This window comes from Rhinatrema bivittatum, chromosome 3, assembly GCF_901001135.1.
Source record: "Rhinatrema bivittatum chromosome 3, aRhiBiv1.1, whole genome shotgun sequence".
NCBI classification, from domain to species: domain Eukaryota; kingdom Metazoa; phylum Chordata; class Amphibia; order Gymnophiona; family Rhinatrematidae; genus Rhinatrema; species Rhinatrema bivittatum.
Window position 1 is genome coordinate 386440070 of NC_042617.1, and position 22120 is coordinate 386462189.

Below are 22120 nucleotides of genomic sequence, written 5' to 3' on the forward strand. Positions count from 1 at the left end.
TTTTGTCCATTAGTTAGAAATCCTCCTACTCCTTGGGATCTTAGTATAGTTCTCACTTGGCTCATGAAATCATCCTTTCAGCCATTTGCCACAGTAGACGATTTCTTTTTTTAAATTATATTTTTATTAATAAAAAATGTACATGAAATAAACCCCCCCAAAAAAAACAATGAAAAATAAAGGAAATAAAACCATGCAATCAAATCCACACCTGGAAGCCCGCGGTCCCCCCGGGAGAAGCCTGTAGGGACCCGGGCCACTGGGACTTAGGTGGGCCCTTGGAGACGATGGTCCAGAAGAAGTCTGAGGTCACGTGCCAGAGGGTCGCTGCTTACCAGTCCGAGGTTGTATATCAAGGGATCGCCACTTGCCAGTCCGAAGTCACACACCAGAAATCACCGCTTGCCAGTACGAAGTCACACACCAGGAATCACCGCTTGCCGACCCAAAGTCAGGAAACAGGAACACCAAGACAAGACAGGAACAAGGATCCAAAGTGTAGGAAGACTCACTGAAGCAAGCAGACTTAAACAGCGCTACAAGAGACGTTGCCAAGTCGAAGAATGAGCAGAGGAAGCTTCCCTTTATACTTCCTCTACTCTGGCTCATTAGAGACAGCTGTGAGTAGTTAAGGGGCCTGGCCCCTTTAAATCTGTGGAGGAGGCGTGGCCTCACGCCTAAAGATGGCGGCGGCCATCTTGGATTTCCTCCGCGGAGGAAAGACTGCAGAACTCTGTGAGGGAGGAGCAGGGACGGCTCCCCACCTGGCAGCCAGACCGGGGACCTGCGCCGGAGCAACGGGCACCGGCCCAGGGGAATTGCTAGGAGCTGCCGCAGGTGAGGTAGGGGGCAGCGCCCGTGGCCGTCCACGGGCGTGGAACACAACAGCAATAAAATAACTGTTGAGATTACTACCTGATAATCTCCTTTTCCTTAGTGTAGACAGATGGACTCAGAACAAATGGGATAGTATCCGCGTGCTAGCAGTTGGAGACGGATCTGACGTCAGCACGGGGTGTATATATCCCCACAGGAAGCGTAGCAACTTAGTAATCTTCCTTGCAAAAGCTGTTATGAATGTGTTTACTGACGCTCAGTGAAAAGTGAAACAGGATTCCCCTGACCGATTGATAGTAGCTGGAGACCGCCAGCATTCCCAACCGGAAGGCGTTGACACCTGGTAGAGTGTACGCTCTTATGGAAACCGATGACATGGCTTAACTTGAATCGGTGAAACCCATGTACGCAGGCAGCTGGGCGGGATGCTGAGTCCATCTGTCTACACTAAGGAAAAGGAGATTATCAGGTAGTAATCTCAACATTTCCTGGCGTGTAGCCAGATGGACTCAGAACAAATGGGATGTACAAAAGCTTTACTCCCAGCCTGGGCGGGAGGCTGCCTGAGGCCCATGTAGTACCGCCCTAGCAAAAGCTGAGTCCTCCCTGGCCTGGACATCCAGACGGTAGAACCTGGAAAAGGTATGGAGGGAGGACCACGTCGCCGCTTTACAGATTTCAGCAGGCGACAGCATCCTGGATTCTGCCCAAGATGCCGCTTGTGCTCTGGTAGAATGAGCCTTGACTTGTAGAGGCGGAGACTTCCCAGCCTCCACATAAGCTGCTCTGATAACTTCTTTAATCCAGCGGACGATGGTGGGCCGAGAGGCCGCTTCCCCTTGTCGTTTCCCGAACAGATGGTCCGTCCGTCGAACTTCTTGTGTCATTTCCAGATATCTGGGCAGCAATCTGCCAATGTCGAGATGGCGTAATAAACGCCCTTCTTCAGATTTCTGTAAACCCTCCGTGGTAGGCAAGGATATGGTTTGGTTAAGATGAAACTGTGAAACCACCTTAGGTAGAAAGGAGGGAACAGTCCGAAGATGGATAGCCTCAGGAGTGATTCTCAAAAAGGGATCACGGCAAGACAATGCTTGTAGCTCTGAGATGCGGCGTGCTGAACATACAGCCAGCAAGAACACCAGTTTCAAGGTTAGAGAACGGAGAGAAAGGCCCCGAAGAGGTCTGAAGGTGGATCCCGCGAGGAAATCCAAAACAAGGTTGAGGTTCCATAAGGGCACTGGCCACTTCAGTGGCGGACAAATATGCTTGACTCCTTTCAGGAAACGAGAAACATCTGCGTGCTTGGCAATGGTCTTGCCATCCCTCTTGGGACCGTAGCAAGACAGCGCAGCCACCTGAACCTTGATGGAGCTGAGGGAGAGACCCTTCTGAAGTCCATCTTGCAGGAAATCCAACACAATAGGGATTGTGGTCGCATGTGGATTGGTGCCATGAGTGTCGCACCATTCTTCGAATACTCTCCAGATCCTTACGTAGGTGAGGGATGTGGAAAACTTGCGAGCTCGGAGGAGTGTATCTATCACGGGCTCCGAGTAACCTCTTTTCTTTAGTCTAGCCCTCTCAATGGCCAGACCGTGAGAGAATTGAGCTGGATCCTCGTGAAGGATGGGACCTTGACGTAGAAGGTCCCGGAGAGGAGGCAGGGGAAGAGGCTCCCCTGCCAGTAGTCTTCTCATGTCCGCGTACCAGGGTCTTCTTGGCCAGTCTGGTGCCACTAGAAGAACTAGGCCCCGGTGTTTCCGAATCTTGTGGATGATGGCACCCAGCAGAGGCCATGGAGGAAAGGCGTATAGCAGAGACCCTGGAGACCATGGCTGAACCAGGGCATCGATTCCGTGTGAGAACGGGTCGCGCTCAATGGAATGGAAAATGGTCGCGCTCAATGGAATGGAAAATGGTCGCGCTCAATGGAATGGAAAATGGCGGGCTGTAGGATGAAGACCTTCCAGCAGGGGGTTCTGCGCAGAGGGCACCGTGGCGCAGGGACCTGTAATATCCAACTCCGCCAGGCACTGAGACACCAGGTCCGAGAGATCCTCCTTAGGGAAGAACCGCCTCATGGTTCTATATGGCTCAATCCCTGGGGGAAGGTCCCCCTCGTCCGGGAATTCAGACTTGTCTGGTGAAACCTCCTGGTCTGACTGATCTGGACTGTCCAGCGGCGGGAGGTCTCGCTCACGATAAGGGTGTGATGGTCCAGGAACAGGATCTGCTGGAGCCGCCACCGCAGCGGCAGCCGCCGCAGTCGCCGGCACCGCAGGGACCGTAGAAACCACAGGGACAACGGGAACAACTGGAACTGCAGGGCCTGGACGGGAAGCCGTTTGCATCTGCACAAAGGCATGAATCCCCTTAAAGAGATCCACCCAGGAAATTGAAGCAGCCTCCAACCGCCGGGGTACAAGATCCCCCGGGATTCCTGATTGGTCGAGACTGACCGCTAAATCCGGGGTAACCCCTGGGGAACTATCAGCAAATCTTGGCTGAGACTGGTCCTGGCCCGAGGGTCCCACAGCCTCCTCACATTGGGCACATAGGGAGTCTGGCTCTTCACTGTGCGTGGCTCAAAGCTGGCATGCAGAGCAGAGGCCGAGGGCTTTAATGCCGGAGGCAGGAGGTACCCCCGCAGAAGACGCTAAGGCGTTCCGTTCCATTGAATAATATGCGGCAGCAATATGCGCTTAGTACAACAGGCGCTAAATAATATGCGGCAGCCAATATGCGCTTAATACATCATGAGCACAACAATAATATGCGGCAGCAATATGCGCGTAGCACAACAGGCGCACAATTATAATATGCGGCAGCAATATGCGCTCAATGATATGCCATAGGCGCTCAGCAATATGCGAACAGTAATACACGCTCAATTGTAGACAATATGCTCTCAGCAATAAGCGTTTAGCAATACACGCACAATATATTTCAGTATGCTCTCAGCAATAAGCGGTTAGCAATGCACGCTCAATACAGTTCAGTATGCTCTCAGCAATAAGCGCTTAGTCATAGATCTGCGCCTATCTCGGGCGCATAATACCTGAACAAGGCCACAAAATGGCGCCCTCCACGGCGTGCCACGCCGCCGATCCTCGAGTCCTCGGAGACCAGAAGTAAAAGCCATACACCTTACCTGATCCTCGGCGCTTCCCGGCTGGAACCCGGGCGGTCTCCGGCTGCGAGGGAGGGGAGCAAATACCTTCACCACCGCGTTTGAGGCTATGCACCCGCTGCCTCGTCCACGCCGGGACCGAGGTGCCTTGTAAGCCTCACCCGAACCTCGCCCGGGGGCTGTGTCTCTGCCGCGATTCGGCCACCAGACCGAGGACTTAAACCTCCGGGGGATCACGGAAATCACCCCGGGAAACTCTACTGGGGGAGGGACCTTAGGGTATCACCGCAGGAGTGCGGGGCTCGATGCTGTAGAAGTTTTAGTAAAAGTAGTAAAAAAAGAAAAAGTAGATTTGGAAAACACGCTTAGCAAGCGTGCAGGCTCTCCAAACTGCTTTGGAGACGGAAATTACAAAGTTGCTACGCTTCCTGTGGGGATATATACACCCCGTGCTGACATCAGATCCGTCTCCAACTGCTAGCACGTGGATACTATCCCATTTGTTCTGAGTCCATCTGGCTACACGCCAGGAAATACAACTATTTGAAATGGATCAAATGTGCTGCAGGAAGCCTGAGACTAATGAAGGTCTCAAAGGTCCAGTCACACATTTAAAGTGGCAGTTAAAAAAAAAAAAATTGCGGCAAGGATCAATACTGACCTCTGTCTGAACTTGGGGCCACCATTCAAGGCAGCCCCGACTCCCCCAAAATGTTAAAAAGACCTACATGACAATGGCCCTGGCCACACCTTCCCCCTCCCAAAGCACAAAAGTCAAATGTCACCCCAGACCCCACTCTTTCCAACCCCCCCAGGTGACAGCGATGTCCCCCCTCACCCAAAGAAAAAAAAAAAAAAAAGAGTCCCAGGCCCTGCCCTCCCCCCTTCACCCACCTCCGGCACCCCCTGTACCTAAAAATGGATCCCACATTGGGGCCAGATGCATCCTCATAACCAGCCCAGTCATTGCCATTTTCCAAAATGGTGCCGACCTGACCTTGCCCCTGCCATGTGACCGGGGTAAGGTCCACGGATTGGACACAATGCTGGTAACACAATAGATTGATTTAAGTGAAATTGAGAGACCACTTTTCACAGAAACTGAGGATAAGTTTTCAAAACTACTCTGTTGAAAAGTTGGTACGGGAGAGTATAATACTAGCACTTGTAACTTGCTTACTTTGCAGGCAGAAGTTACAGCTATCAAAAAATAAAACTTTCCAAGAAAGAAATGTTAGTACTAACTAGCTGGATGATTACAGTTGTGGATTGAATATATTTCTCTGGTTTTTCCTTTTTTTAAATATTCTCTCCTGGGGACTATCAATGTGGATTGCTGTATTGATTGCATGGTTTTATTTCCTTTATTTTTCATTGGGTTTTTTGGGGGGGTTTATTACATGTAAATGATTTATTAATAAAAATATAATTTAAAAAAAGAAATCTTCTACTGTGGCGAATGGCTGAAAGGATGATTTCATGAGCCAAGTGAGAACTATACTTAGATCCCAAGGAGTAGGAGGATTTCTAACTAATGGACAAAAATGATTTAGGACTTTAATGAATATGGCAACCGTTCTGCTAAAAAACAGGAATTCATCCTGAATCCTGGTGGTATATATAGCACTAAGGTGAAGTCTGGCTGAATTAGTTTTCAATCCTGAATCAGAAAGGAAAAGGTATTGAAGCTGGAGGGGGACAGGGTACTGAAAGGGGTCCTGACTGAGTCTTGTGTACCAGATCTTTTCCATTTAAACTTGTAAAATCTTCTAGTGGAGCAGGTTCTCAATCAAAGAATAATCTTATTCTAGGGGTGTGCATCCGTTTTCCACATATTTGTAATCGGCAACTTATTTTGTCCTATCTGTTAAATACGTGGGGAGGCGAAATGCATCGCGACTCCCCACGTATTTAACAGATTTCTGTTTTATTCGGCCACCTAAATAAAAATTTAAACCCAACACCCTCCTGACCCCCCCCCCCACCCCCCAAGACTTACCAAAACTCCCTGGTGGTCCAGCGGAGAGTCCAGAAGCCCTCGTTTGCCAGTTTCATCATGGCACCGGTAGCCCCTGTGTCACAGGGGCTACCGGTGCCATTGGTCAGCACCTGTCACATGGTCACCAGTGCCATCTTGTGCTCCTACCCCCCACAAGACTTGCCAAAAGTCCAGCGGGGGTCCGGGAGCGACCTCCTGCACGCTAGCCGTCTGATGCCAATACTCAAAATGGCGCCGATCGCCTTTGCCCTCACTATGTCACACATAGTGAGGGCAAAGGCGATCGGCGCCATTTTGTCTCAAAATGGTGCCAATCGCCTTTGCGTCTCAAAATGGCGCCAATACTCAAAATGGCGCCGATCGCCTTTCCCTCACTATGTCACATATGTGACATAGTGACATAGTCCGCTGGACTTTTGGCAAGTCTTGTGGGGGTCAGGAGGCCCCCCCCAAGCTGGCCAAAAGTCCCTGTGGGTCCAATGGGGGTCCCCTAGCAACCTCCTGCACGCCGGCCGTCCGATGCAAGGACTCAAAATGGCGCCGATAGCCTTTGCCCATACTATGTCACAGGGGCTACTGGTGCCATTGGTCAGCCCCTGTCACATGGTAGGAGCACAAGATGGCGCCGGTGACCATGTGACAGGGGCTGACCAATGGCACCGGTAGCCCCTGTGACACAGGCTATCGGCGCCATGATGAAACCGGCAAACAAGGGTGTGAGAATGCAGAGATGGCTTCTGGACTCCCCGCTGGACCACCAGGGAGTTTTGGTAAGTCTTGGGGGGGTCAGGAGGGTGGGGGGTTGTAGTTAATTTTAATTTTAGCTGGGACACGAATTTAACTCGCCGTATTAACGCATCGGGGCGTCATACGGCCGAATGTAACGCATTTGCGCCCCAACGAATCCGAATCACGAATGCAATGAAAACTTTTTGGCTGCACATCCCTATCTTATTAACTTCCATGGGTAATTTCATGGAAGAGACCAGCTGACTTTCAACATCCAGGCCATCAGAATCACAGGTTGAAGGTTTAAAATTTGCAATACTTTGCTGGTAATCTTCAAAGTTTCTAAAAGGTATATACTCACATTTACTTGCACTTCTATGGACCAGTCACCAAGTGGAGGATTTGCAGATATTTGAAAGTTTCTGGAAAGGACACCCAAATCACTATGTTCTGCCAGCCACTGAAAAATCAAATTTCCTCGAGGATCCTAAGGTAAATATTAAAATAGAACTTTAGTTGGATATGGCTGGAAATTCATGGATTTGCACCACACCATCATAACTAACATTCTAGCTCTATTAATGCTAGCCAAGTTTCTCGACGACGAAGTGTGGATAGAAAAAAAGCATGATTGTGCAAATATTTATGTGAATATTGAGAAAAATAGCCAAATATGAATTAATCTGCCTGGTTTTGGAATAAGAAAAAAAATAGGGGTATCTGAATATAGTAAAGCAGATATATTTTATTACTTTACATCAATTTCATCCAAAAAATAAATTCACATTCAATTCTACTGTGAAATAAAACTTGAAAAAAAAAAGACAAACAGACATTCCCCACAAATCTGAAATGCAAATTTACTCTCCACAAACTTCAAATCATCATGGATACTGAGTTAATCCTGGTTCTTCAGCCTTCTACTCCCAAGCACTCTCAGGCCTACAGTCCATCATTTTACAAGCTGACAAGGGGGGGGGGGGGGGCAGTAAGTGAATCCAGAGCTCCAGCACTAAACTTTCAAAAGGGAAACTTTGAGAAAATGAGAAAAAATAGTTTAAAAAAATGAAAGGTGCAGCTACAAAGTTAAAGTGTGCAACAGGCTTGGGAATTGTTAAAAAATACCATCCTAGAAGCACAGTCTAGATGTATTCCATGCATTAAGAAAGCTGGAAGGAAGGTCAAACGATTGCCAGCATGGCTAAAAACGTGTTTAAATATATCCAAAGCAGAAAGCCTGCAAGGGAATTGGTTGGACTCTTAGATGATCAAGGGGTTAATGGAGCACTTATGGAAGATAAGGCCATCATGGAAAGATTAAACAATTCCCTGTACGTACCAGGATCAGTCCAGACAGTGGGTTATATGTTCCCCAACCAGCAGATGGAGTCAGAACAGACTTCGAAGGGTGATGTCATATAGATCAGTGCACCCTCTGCAGGAGCTCAGTATCTTTCTGACTCCAGCAGATGAGAGTAGGGGAACCAGCTGCTTCCCCAGGGCTTATAGGAATTAGGTTTCCTCTCCTTTTTCTTTAGCCTTTAATTTTAGGTTTGGATCAAGTTTTTACAAAAAAAAAAAAAAAAAAAGTTTAATTTTTGGGGAGGCGTGGCTTGTCAGTCTGTTCTGCCTCCTGTGCCGGTTCTTCTCTCTCCCTTTCTACTCTTTCCTGGAACTTCGGGAGTAAGTGTTTTGGTATTGTATGTACTTTGCCTCCTGTTTCAGGGTTTTGGAAGTCACGGCACTTTTCTTTCAGTACCCTGCCACGTGGAAGCCGGCGGGGCCGGCCTCTTCACGGCGGCTCCTATCATCCCGCGGCCCCGAGACGCCTTATCTTTCCCCGGGGCCGCTGCAGTAGGGAGGGGACATTCCCCTGCTGCCGGGACGTCACAGCGGGTCGTGTAGGCCGGTTCTGGCCCCCCCACGACACTCTTCGCTCCGTTGCCTACTTCCTCGGGCCCCCCCGCGGCCATCATGCCTCGACCGTCTCGGTGTGCGGCCTGTGGCGAGCGGGGTCGAGGATTTCGAGAGAGGGCATATGTGCTAGGTGCCTCCCCGGTGGGGAAGGCACCTCGCAGCCGGTCAGCTCCTTTTCTTTTCTGACCTCGGCGTGGCCCGGGCGGGGCGGTCCGGGCCGGCCCCTTCCCCCACCTTGGCGGGAATGGCGGCCAAATTTGATTTACAGCGCGAGGATTTCGCTCACGCGGCGGAGGGAGGAAGGAAGGGACTCTCGGGAGGGCTCTCCCCCGAATTTGTCCCCGGCGGACCCCCTCCCGGATCAGGGACCTTCAGCGGGCTCCTCCTCAGCTATCCCCACTGGCATGCCGAGGTTTTCGCCAGAATTCATACTTTTGATGTACAGCGCCTATTTTCAGGGTCTGGAGGCCCCTGGGGGGCTGCCCACGGGCCCCCCCGCGAAAACACCGCATCTCATGACTGCTTCTCAGAGCCCTCCAGACCTAGTGGGCTCGGTATCCGGAGCCCCACGTTTGAACGCCCGGGTTCGTTTTGCCCCGGGAGGGGCGGGCGTTGCCCCGACTGCCCCATCTCTGGGGGGGGAGATCCCCCAGGCTCTCCGGAACATGCCCCGCTGGATGCTCAACCGGATGGGGATGACCCGTGAGCGCTCCGTATTTTCCAGAGGGAGGAGTTAGATGATCTGATTCCTCAGATCCTCGCGGAGCTGGATCCACCACCAGACCCACCAGCCCCGGTTGCTCCAGTGGTCGCGACGTCCTCCAAAAAGGGGGATCCAGTCCTAGCCGCCCTGAGGCCGCTGTCCCGGGCCTTTCCTACGCACAACTCCTTCTTGCAGCTCCTGGCTAGGGAATGGGAATCTCCGGAAGCCTCCTTGAAGGTCAGCCGAGCGATGGAAAAGCTGTATCCGCTCCCGGAGGACTTCTTGGAGTTTATCAAGGTGCCTAAGGTGGACTCGGCAGTATCGGCAGTTACCAAGAGGACAACTATCCCGGTGACGGGTGGCACGGCATTGCGGGACACCCAGGACCGCAAGTTAGAGATTTTTCTCAAACGAGTTTTTGAAGTCTCCGCTCTAGGGATGCGTGCGGTCATGTGCAGCTCGCTTGCACAGAGGGCCAGTCTTCGCTGGGTTCAACAACTTTTTACCTCCCAGGACCTGCCGCCCAAAGAGGCCTCCCAGGCGGATCGTTTGGAGTCCGCCATAGCGTACGGGGCAGATGCTTTGTATGACCTGTTCAGAGTATTGGCAAGATCCATGGTGTCGGTAGTCGCGGCAAGGCGTCTCTTGTGGCTCCGGAATTGGGTGGCGGATGCCTCCTCTAAGACAAGTCTAGGATCCCTACCCTTCAAGGGCAAGTTCCTCTTCGGCGAGGATTTGGACCAGATCATCAAGTCCCTTGGGGAGAACGCAGTTCATCGCCTCCCTGAGGACAGACAGCGTACCTCCCGGTCCTTTGCCTCGGCTCGAACCAGGGCCAGAGCACAGCGGCGCTACAGGAGTTACAGACAGGCCCGCGAACACCTTCCTCCAGGTCGCAGTCATGGCCCCGGCCCTTTCGCGGGCGGAGGCCCGCGCGCGACGGGCCAGGACAGGGGACTGCCTCTAAGGCCCCCCAATGATGCCATCCTCGCCCACTCCCCTGCCCCCAGGATCGGGGGTCGACTCTCGCATTTCTACGGGGAGTGAGTTCGAATCACCTCAGACCAGTGGGTCCTGGATACTCTAAAGAATGGCTACGCCTTGGAGTTTGTCCGCCCTCCCGAGGGACAGGTTCCTCTTTTCCCCCTGTGGGTCGGACCTCAAGAAAAGAGCGGTACAGCAAACGCTGGATCGGCTGCAGAAGATAGGGGCCATTTCTCCCGTCCCCTTAGGCGAGGTAGGCTCGGGCCATTATTCCATCTACTTCGTCGTTCCCAAAAAGGACGGCTCCTACCGGCCCATCCTGGATCTAAACGAGGTCAACAAGTCCTTACGGGTACTCCGATTTCGCATGGAAACGCTGCACTCAGTCATCGCAGCAGTGCATCAGGGAGAGTTCCTTGCGCCCCTGGATTTGACGGAAGCTTATCTGCACATACCCATCCTGCCGGCCCATCGGAGGTTCCTCCGTTTCAAGATCCTGGGTCAACATTTTCAGTTCCGGGCCCTTCCCTTCGGGCTGGCGACCGTTCCCTGAACCTTCACCAAGATCATGGTTGTAGTGGCAGCAGCCCTGAGGAGAGAGGGCATCCTCGTTCACCCATATCTAGACGACTGGCTGATACGCGGGAAGTCCTTTGCCCACAGACAGTCAGTGGCCAGGGTGATCCAGTTGCTCCGCTCCCTGGGCTGGGTTGTGAACCTCTCCAAGAGCTCCCTAGTACCCTCCCAACTCTTGGACTTCTTGGGAGCGCGCTTCGATACGAGTCAGGGCAGGGTCTTCTTGCGCCCGGACAAGGCACAATCATTGCGGGAACACATACAGCGTTTCTCTGCATTGCCGGAACCCACCTCTTGGGACTATCTTCAGCTCCTGGGCGTGATGGCCTCCACCATCGACCTCGTGCCCTGGGCATTTGCTCACCTTCGGCCCCTGCAGGCGGCTCTCCTCTCTCGTCGGAAGACTGTCTCTCAGGATTATCAGATGGTGCTCCCTCTTCCACAGGCGGCCAGGGACAGTCTACGGTGGTGGTTGGATCAGAGGCATTTAGCCAGAGGTGTCTCCCTCGTGTTACCAAATTGGTTGGGAGACACCACCAATGCCAGTCTCTCCGGGTGGGGAGCAGTCTGCGAACGAAGATCCGTGCAGGGGACGTGGCCCATCAAGCGCCTGGAAACCAGAGCAGTGCATCTGACGCTCCTACATTTCCTTCCGGTGGTGCAGAACCGGGAGGTAAGGATACTCTCTGACAACGCCACCACCGTGGCCTACATCAATCGCCAGGGAGGCACAAGAAGTCGGCACGTAGCGCAAGAGGCGGCGCGTCTGATGGAATGGGCGGAGATTCATCTAGCCCGTCTCGCGGAGTCACACATCGCGGGGGTGGACAACGTTCAGGCGGACTACCTGAGTCGTCAACAGCTGGATCCCGGAGAATGGTCACTCTCCGATGAAGCGATGCAACTTCTTGTCCGCCGATGGGGGGTCACCCCACCTGGATTTGATGGCTACCTCTCTCAACGCCAAATCCCCACGCTTCTTCAGTCGCAGAAGAGAACACGGCGCGGAAGGGGTGGATGCTCTGGTCCTCCCGTGGCCCTCCCACCTGCTTCTCTACGTTTTTCCTCCATGGCTGCTGGTGGGCAAAATTATACGCAGAATAGAAAGTCACAAGGGGCCAGTGATACTCATGGCTCCAGAATGGCCCCGTCGACCCTGGTCTGCTACAGCTGGCGACAGCCGGTCCGCTACGACTGGAACAATTTCCTCGCCTACTCCACCAAGGTCCAGTATTTTTCGACCAGGCAGAACTCTTCTGTCTTGCGGCCTGGCTTTTGAACGGCGTCGGCTCAGACGCAAAAGCTACCCGGAGGCGGTAGTCTCGACTCTACCTCGGTAGCTTACGTACGAGTCTGGAAGGTCTTCGAGATGTGGTGTTCCAAGCGGGACACTCGGCCCACGAAGGCGTCTATACCACAGATCCTGCAGTTTCTCCAGGATGGACTGGACAAGGGCCTCGCATATAATTCGCTTCGGGTCCAGGTGGCCGCCCTTGGCTCTCTCGTACAGGTTACAGATCACTCTTCTCTCCTGTTTCAGCCTGACATCGCACGATTTCTCAAAGGGGTTAAGCATTTACGGCCCCCGTTGAGGGATCCCTGCCCCTCCTGGAACCTCAATTTGGTACTTCACGCTTTGTCAGGTCCGCCCTTCGAACCACAACGGAGGGCAACTATTAAGGACCTCACCCTCAAGACCGTATTCCTCGTGGCCATCTGCTCCGCCCGTCGCATCTCGGAGCTTCAAGCATTGTCCTGCAGAGAGCCCTATCTCCGGTTCATGGACTCGGGGGTCTCCCTCCGCACCATTCCCTTCTTCCTTCCGAAGGTAGTATCCGCATTTCACGTGAACCAGACAGTCGAGCTGCCGGATTTTGCATCCGATGAACCACGGTCTCTCCGTCTCTTGGATGTCAAGCGCACCTTTCTTAGATACCTGGAGGTTACTAATGCTTTTCGGGTCTCGGATCATCTGTTCGTGCTCTGGGTGGTTCCCAGGCTTCGAAAGCGACGATTGCAAGATGGCTAAAGGACGCCATTTCTGCGTCTTACATCGGAGCGGGACAGACACCGCCTCGCGACGTCAGGGCTCATTCTACCCGCTCTCAGGCAGCCTCCTGGGCGGAGGTACGGTCTGTTTCCTCGCAGGAAATTTGTCGTGCAGCAACTTGGAAATCGCTGCACACCTTTTCCAGAAATTATCGTCTTCATCTGGCGTCGACAGCCTCTGGGCACTTTGGCGACCAGGTTCTCCGAGCAGGCCTCTCAGGGACCCACCCGGTTTATGGAAGCTTGGGTACATCCCACTGTCTGGACTGATCCTGGTACGTATAGGGAAAAGAAAATTATTCCTTACCTGCTAATTTTCGTTCCTGTAGTACCAAGGATCAGTCCAGACGCCCACCGCTATTGGGTTTTTGGTCCTGCTCTGCTTGGGTTGCTTTTTTTCTCTTGCAACATGCTGTGTCTTTTCGCATTTCACCTCTGTGGTCACAGCTCCCTACAAGTTGGCCGTTTTGCCGAATATTTGAGTTTTCATGTTAAGTTCGTTGGTTGAATTTCCGTTCTTATGGTTAAATATACTTGATCCAAACTGCTCTTTTGGTATTCTATAGTGCTTTGATATACTTTATACTGAGCTCCTGCAGAGGGTGCACTGATCTATATGACATCACCCTTGGAAGTCTGTTCTGACTCCATCTGCTGGTCAGGGAACATAACCCACTGTCTGGACTGATCCTTGGTACTACAGGAACGAAAATTAGCAGGTAAGGAATAATTTTCTTTTTCTTTGCTTCGGTGTTTACTGAAGAAGATGTTGGGGAGATACCGGTTCCAGAGAAGGTTTTCATGGGTAATGATTCAGTTGAACTGAACCAAATCACAGTAAAACTGGAAGATATGAAGAGTAGTAAATCACCTGGACCAGATGGTATATACCCCAGGTTTCTGAAAGAATTAAAAAATGAAATTTCAGACTTATTTGTTGCGGCCCGCTCCGCAACCCTCGCATCCCGGCCCTTACCTTGGGTTTCCAGCCGGTTTGCTCCTGACTCTGGCTTGCTTCCTGGGTGTCCCCGCGGGGGAGACGCCATTTCCCCGAGCCCCCTAGTCATGTACGCCCGCTGACGCGGCGCTTATCTAGCCCTCTTCCCGTCAGACGCCTAGTCCTATTTAGGCTTGCCGCAGATCTCTCTGCGGCGCCTTGCAACCAGGTTCCTCCTTTGACCCTAGTTGCGCTGGTCCTGAGGTGTTCTCGAGCCTGCCTGCTTGCCTACTACGAGCCTGCCAGCTCCAGCCTGTTTGCCCGCTTCAGCGACTGGGTCCCTTGCGGTGCCCTGTTGCCCCAAGCCCCGGAGTGTGATTCCCTCGCACTCCATTTCCTGCTTGCTAGCCTGCCTAGCTTGTGTGTTGACTCTTTGTAGCGCTGTTGTTAACCGCTCTTGAGTTCCAGCCTGCCGCAGTTCCTGCTTGGTTCCTGCTCTGCCTGACTTCTGCCTGCCGCAGTTCCTGTCTGGTTCCTGCACTGCCTGCTTCAGCCTGCCGCAGTTCCTGCTTGATTCCTGCTCTGCCTGACTTCTGCCTGCCGCAGTTCCTGTCTGGTTCCTGCACTGCCTGCTTCAGCCTGCCGCAGTTCCTGCTTGGTTCCTGCTCTGCCTGACTTCTACCTGCCGCAGTTCCTGTCTGGTTCCTGCACTGCCTGCTTCAGCCTGCCGCAGTTCCTGCTCTGCCTGACTTCTACCTGCCTCAGCTACTGCCTGGTACCTGACTGCCCCAGCCCCAGCTCGTCTGGATCCGGACTTGCGATCTCCTAAGTCCCAGCGGCTGGGCTCCAAAGGGCTCCTCCCAGGGGAGCACCAGCTTCCTGGGTGAAGCCAGCTTGTTCCAGTCTGTCTCCTGGCCTGTAGTTCTGAGACTGTTGTACACCTTCTCCCAAGGGTCCACTAACACGCCCGTTTCCAACACTATTTCAATTAATTTGTAACCAATCATTAAAATCATCCATTGTACCTGAAGATTGGAAGATGGCCAATGTAACCCTGATATTTAAAAAGGGCTCCAGGGGTAATCTGGGAAACTGTAGACAGTAGAGGTGTGCATCCGTTTTTCACGTATTTGTAATCCGCAACTTATTTTTTTGTGGGGAATTATGAGCTTGCCAGCAAGCCATGTCAGGGGTTAATACTAACTCTGACCTTTGCACTGAATACAGCAACACTAGTGCATCTAAATCTCTAGCTTATAATTAAACCTCTCTGCCTAAGGAGAGGATACCTGGCTGTCACATATTTCTCTAGCTTATAATTAACCCTGACTGCCTGAAAGGATAGCTAGTTGCCACGTAGTCAGATGCAAGAAAAAGACAGACACATATATGGTATAGGATTCAGCAGCCAATGAAATGATCCGTACACACCCCCTGAGCCAATGGTCTAATGACACGTCTGTATGCTATGGCTAGGAGAGCCAATGATATAATGACACTTCTGTATGCTATGGCTAGGAGAGCCAATGATGTGATGGCACATTGTATGCTATGGATGTATGTACCATAAAAAAGGGACCCACGGGAGTGGTCAGCCCTTCTCTTCTCTTTTCCTTCTTGCCATGAATCCTGCCTGATGTGTCTTCATTGCCGCAATATTTTTTGCTATCTGTTAAATACGTGGGGAGGCAAAACGCATCGCGACTCCCCACGTATTAAACAGATTTCTGTTTTATTCGGCCTAAATAAAAATTTAAACCCCCCACCCTCCTGACCCCCCCAAGACTTACCAAAACTCCCTGGTGGTCCAGCGGTGGGGTCCGAGAACTCACTCACACCCTCGGTGCTAGTTTCATCACGGCGCCGATAGCCTTTGTCACAGGGGCTACCGGTGCCATTGGTTAGCCCCTGTCACATGGCCATTGGTGCCATCTTGTGCTCCTACCATGTGACAGGGGCTGACCAATGGCACCGGTAGCCCCTGTGACAAAGGCTATCGGCGCCGTGATGAAACTAGCACCGAGGGTGTGAGTGAGTTCCCGGACCCCACCGCTGGACCACCAGGGAGTTTTGGTAAGTCTTGGGGGGGGTCAGGAGGGTGGGGGGTTGTAGTTAATTTAGTAGTAACGTATTTACAGATCGACAACTTATTGAATTCTCCATACTTCCGCATGAAACGGAATTGACCCCCCACGAATACCTATCGTGTACGCAATGAAAACGTTTTGCCTGCACATCCCTAATAGACAGGTGAGCTTGACTTCAGTGCTGGGAAAAATTGTGGAAACAGTTATCTATATAAATAAAAATGTAAATGTTCGTTTGTTCAAAATCTTAAATCTCCGAAAGTTCTTCACCGATTGCTTTGAAATTTTGACACAACGTTGCATTCGAATACGCGCGTGTTTTTATATACCTATATTATATAGATGTCATACCTGTAACAGGTAAAAACATGCTTTTTTGGAAAAACAGTGCCATCTTTTGGACGTACAAGCAACACACACTATCTACAATATAAATGGGCTCTGACCGATGGACTGCAAATGCGCAGTAGAGAGCAGCTCTACCGCACATGTGTGGACCACTGAGCTATGCGCTACGTCCTGGGTGTGACAGGACGAAAGGGCAGACGAGTCGCCGCTCTGAGAAACGGCTCAGCCCGTTCCTTCCCCGCTGGGGAAGGGGAGAGGGAGTAGGGACTGCCGGACAGTTACACACAGGAGGAGGAAAGGGTAGAAGAGTCGCCGAGCCTGTCCGTCCACCGCCGGGGAAGGGGAGGAGGGAGTTGGGACGGCCGGAGCAGAGCAAATGCAGTAGAAAGCGGCTGTGAAGAGATCACAAAGCGCTAAGAGCTGAACAGAGAACAGCTCGCCCTCCTCCCCGCCCCCTGAGTCCCGCAGATAAGGAGAAGCCAAGTAAATATCCCACACCTGTGAGGGGGGGGGGAGGGGAAGGCAGTGCTGTCAACCCGCCCTGGGTCTCAGCCACCATGGGAAGAGTTTACATGGGCATCGCTCCACCCCCACTCCCAGCAAAGCATCATGATGAAAGTGAAACCAGAGCCCTGCTCCCTCCCTTCCTCTCAAGCCCCCAATCGGATTTCTTAAAGGCACAGGTCTGCCAGAAAGAGCAAAGTAAGCTAGGCAACGTGTCCCAAATCTGTTGCAGTGCCTGCCTCCTGCCCTTTGTGAGGAGGGGGGATGGAGTGTTTTCCTCTCTCTCCCAGACACAACTGGCATGGGAACTTTGCAAGCTCTTGCGAGTGCAGAGCAAAGACTTGGGTGGGGAGGGGACAAAAATCACGCCCGTTCTAACTGTGAGAGAGAAGTGTGGTAATGTGTGCTGAAGGCGAGTGTGAGTGCCAGAAAGAGAAGGTGTCCATGTGACGGATTGTGTATGTGTGTGAGAGGGATTGGCGTGCGTGTGTTGTGAGAGACAGAGTGAGAGTGTATGTGCAAGAGAGAGAGGAAGCCTATGTAGGGGGCTGTATGACAGAGAGATTCTCTACCCCCCCCCCTCCAACTCTCCACTTATAGGTTACAGCGGAAGGGGTTCAGGGTAGAGGGGAATGGGAGAGCAAAGGAGTTGGGGCCTGTAAGGATAGAGTGAAAGGGGTCTGAGCCTGTCCCTCCGCCACCGGAGAACGGGGGAGGGAGTTGGGATGGCAGGACCATTACGCCTCGCGATATCCCCCTCGGCCACCGCTGCAGCTCCTACCACCGCTGCCGCCTCTGGCCCGTTGTGGTGCTGGGGGGGGGGGGGGGAGGAGTGGAGCAAAGCAAAGACATAGGAGAAGAGGGGACAAAAATCTTGCCCGTTTTAACAGGCTTAACGGCTTGGACTAAATATTTTACGATTCCATTTCAATGTTTCCGATTGCATTGTTAAATTGAATTTTCATAGATTTTGATTTATTTTCATTTACCGTATTTTTCGCACTATAAGACGCACCTGACCATAGGACGCACCTAGGATTTAGAGGAGGAAATTAAGAAAAAAAAAATTCTGTCCCCATGATGGGCTCTGTACGGAGCTCCCCCCTGGTGGCCGTCCGTGGGATTTTTTTTTTGTTTTGTTTTTTTATAGTAAGGCAGAGAACATCCACACAGGTACTCACACTCACTGGTTTTCTGTCCCTCACATACATACATAGGCTCTTTCACATTCACTAGCTCTCTTCACTTATACACATACCCACAGACAATCACACACTCAGACTCTCCCTCATACACATCTCTCTCACACCAGTTATTTTAAACTTTCATGACTGCTCCAGAGTTCAATAATAAATAGTCAGGGCTATATTACATTGATTAGGAGAGCAATTGCTCCTAATATTTCAACAGGTAGTCACTTAATCAGCACAGGCAGTAATTCTATTTGCTGGTCTGTGTCATGTGTCCTCCATCCTAGGCAGTATACCACCCCCATGACCCTCCAATACATCCAAACCACAACGAGTGAAGTTCTTACTTTGGACTGCAAGTGAGAGCCTCCGACGGCAGAGCCCGAGCTCCCTGCCGGTTCCGGGTGCATCTCACTGCAAGATCGGCGTGGCGCAGGTCAGTCATCACCTGTTTAAACCGCGTGGGCTACGGAGTCCCCTCCAATTCAAACAGATCCCTGCCGGTCTGCTGTTCCCGCGGTGCAGCTTGCTGCGAGGGTCGCCGCGGCGCAGGTCAGTCATCACCTGTTTGAACCGCGTGGGCTACGGAGTCCCCTCCAATTCAAACAGATCCCTGCCGGTCTGCTGTTCCCGCGGTGCAGCTTGCTGCGAGGGTCGCCGCGGCGCAGGTCAGTCATCACCTGTTTGAACCGCGTGGGCTACGGAGGCCCCTCCAGTTCAAACAGATCCCTGCCGGTCTGCTGTTCCCGCGGTGCAGCTTGCTGCGAGGGTCGCCGCGGCGCAGGTCAAATGCCAGCCGTCTGAACTGGAAGGGCCTCCGTAGCCCATGCAGGTCAAACAGGTGATGTCTGACCTGCGCCGCGGCGACCCTCGCAGCAAGCTGCACCGCGGGAACAGCAGACCGGCAGGGAGCTCAAGTTCCGCCGGCAGAATACACACGCCTACACCACCATGCTGATTGGGCGGAGTTGGGAGGAGGCGGGGGACGGCGCGCGAGAGGGAGAGCTGCTACATTCGCTCCATAAGACGCACCCACATTTTCTCCCCATTTTTGGGGGAAAAAAAGTGCGTCTTATGGAGCGAAAAATACGGTAATTATTTCGTGTGACATTGCATTGGAATTGAGCTGTGTCGTTTACCATACCGTTCATTTAGTGAGTATAGTTTGTTTTTTCTTTTCATTCTTTTTCATTTCTAGAATTATGCGGTTTACATCTAGACACGGATTGCTTCTCACATGGACAATTATATGTTGCATGTTTTAGAGTCGGCAAACCAGAAAATCTCTATATCTGCACAGACAATGGAACAACAAAAAATATTGTATACCCACAAGCATTGTGAAATTAACCATATTCGAAACATGCGCTCTCTTTTCTTTCTTTTTCATTTAACCAGACTGAGCCACAGCAACACGTGGCTCAGTCATAAAACATTTAGTAGTCATGATTTGATGGGACACAGCCAGCATGGATTTATCCAAGGGATCTGTGAAGCAGCATGGATTTATCAAAGGGCTAAATCCATGCTGCCTCACATAAGAACATAAGAAAATACCATACTGGGTCAGACCAAGGGTCCATCAAGCCCAGCATCCTGTTTCCAACAGTGGCCAATCCAGGCCATAAGAACCTGGCAAGTACCCAAAAACTAAGTCTATTCCATGTAACCATTGCTAATGGCAGTGGCTATTCTCTAAGTGAACTTAATAGCAGGTAATTGACTTCTCCTCCAAGAACTTATCCAATCCTTTTTTAAACACAGCTATACTAACTGCACTAACCACATTCTCTGGCAACAAATTCCAGAGTTTAATTGTGTGTTGAGTAAAAAAGAACTTTCTCCGATTAGTTTTAAATGTGCCCCATGCTAACTTCATGGAGTGCCCCCTAGTCTTTCTACTATGCGAAAGAGTAAATAACTGATTCACATCTACCCATTCTAGACCTCTCATGATTTTAAACACCTCTATCATATCCCCCCTCAGTCGTCTCTTCTCCAAGCTGAAAAGTCCTAACCTCTTTAGTCTTTCCTCATAGGGGAGTTGTTCCATTCCCCTTATCATTTTGGTAGCCCTTCTCTGAACCTTCTCCATCGCAATTATATCTTTTTTGAGATGCGGCGATCAGAATTGTACACAGTATTCAAGATGTGGTCTCACCATGGAGCGATAGAGGCATGACATTTTCCGTTTTATTCACCATTCCCTTTCTAATAATTCCCAACATTCTGTTTGCTTTTTTGACTGCCGCAGCACACTGCACCGACGATTTCAATGTGTTATCCACTATGACACCTAGATCTCTTTCTTGGGTTGTAGTACCTAATATGGAACCCAACATTGTGTAATTATAGCATGGGTTATTTTTCCCTATATGCATCACCTTGCACTTATCCACATTAAATTTCATCTGCCATTTGGATGCCCAATTTTCCAGTCTCACAAGGTCTTCCTGCAATTTATCACAATCTGCTTGTAATTTAACTACTCTGAACAATTTTGTGTCATCTGCAAATTTGATTATCTCACTCGTCGTATTTCTTTCCAGATCATTTATAAATATATTGAACAGTAAGGTCCCAATACAGATCCCTGAGGCACTCCACTGTCCACTCCCTTCCACTGAGAAAATTGCCCATTTAATCCTACTCTGTTTCCTGTCTTTTAGCCAGTTTGCAATCCATGAAAGGACATAGCCACTTATCCCATGACTTTTTACTTTTCCTAGAAGCCTCTCATGAGGAACTTTGTCAAACGCCTTCTGAAAATCCAAGTATACTATATCTACCGGTTCACCTTTATCCACATGTTTATTAACTCCTTCAAAAAAGTGAAGCAGATTTGTGAGGCAAGACTTGCCCTGGGTAAAGCCATGCTGACTTTGTTCCATTAAACCATGTCTTTCTATATGTTCTGTGATTTTGAAGTTTAGAACACTTTCCACTATTTTTGCTGGCACTGAAGTCAGGCTAACCGGTCTGTAGTTTCCCGGATCGCCCCTGGAGCCCTTTTTAAATATTGGGGTTACATTTGCTATCCTCCAATCTTCAGGTACAATGGATGATTTTAATGATAAGTTACAAATTTTTACTAATAGGTCTGAAATTTCATTTTTTAGTTCCTTCAGAACTCTGGGGTGTATACCATCCGGTCCAGGTGATTTACTACTCTTCAGTTTGTCAATCAGGCCTACCACATCTTCTAGGTTCACCGTGATTTGATTCAGTCCATCTGAATCATTACCCATGAAAACCTTCTCCATTACGGGTACCTCCCCAACATCCTCTTCAGTAAACACCGAAGCAAAGAAATCATTTAATCTTTCCGTGATGGCCTTATCTTTTCTAAGTGCCCCTTTAACCCCTCGATCATCTAACGGTCCAACTGACTCCCTCACAGGCTTTCTGCTTCGGATATATTTAAAAAAGTTTTTACTGTGAGTTTTTGCCTCTACAGCCAACTTTTCAAATTCTCTCTTAGCCTGTCTTATCAATGTCTTACATTTAACTTGCCAATGTTTATGCTTTATCCTATTTTCTTCTGTTGGATCCTTCTTCCAATTTTTGAATGAAGATCTTTTGGCTAAAATAGCTTCTTTCACCTCCCCTTTTAACCATGCCGGTAATCGTTTTGCCTTCTTTCCACCTTTCTTAATGTGTGAAATACATCTGGACTGTGCTTCTAGAATGGTATTTTTTAACAATGACCATGCCTCTTGGACATTTTTTACTTTTGTAGCTGCTCCTTTCAGTTTTTTTCTAACAATTTTTCTCATTTTATCAAAGTTTCCCTTTTGAAAGTTTAGTACGAGAGCCTTGGATTTGCACACTGTTCCTTTTCCAGTCATTAAATCAAATCTGATCATATTATATTTCACTATTGCCAAGCGGCCCCACCACCGTTACCTCTCTCACCAAGTTCTGTGCTCCACTGAGAATTAGATCTAAAATTGCTCCCTCTCTCGTCGGTTCCTGAACCAATTGCTCCATAAAGCTATCATTTATTCCATCCAGGAACGTTATCTCTCTAGTGTGACCCGATGATACATTTACCCAGTCTATATTGGGGTAATTGAAGTCTCCCATTATTACTGCACTACCAATTTGGTTAGCTTCCCTAATTTCTC

At 50.4% G+C, this 22120-nt stretch overlaps 1 protein-coding gene across 4 annotated transcripts in view; it reads right to left on the reverse strand.

The window, feature by feature from the left end:
- CD109 (CD109 molecule) overlaps positions 1–22120 on the reverse strand; it is a 456523-nt gene that overhangs the window by 391636 nt on the left and 42767 nt on the right. For all 4 annotated transcript variants that reach the window (XM_029595620.1, XM_029595619.1, XM_029595617.1 and 1 more), the window contains exon 5: positions 7060–7185. In XM_029595620.1, the coding sequence (XP_029451480.1) occupies positions 7060–7185 (126 nt within the window). The remainder of the gene's footprint in view (positions 1–7059; positions 7186–22120) is intronic.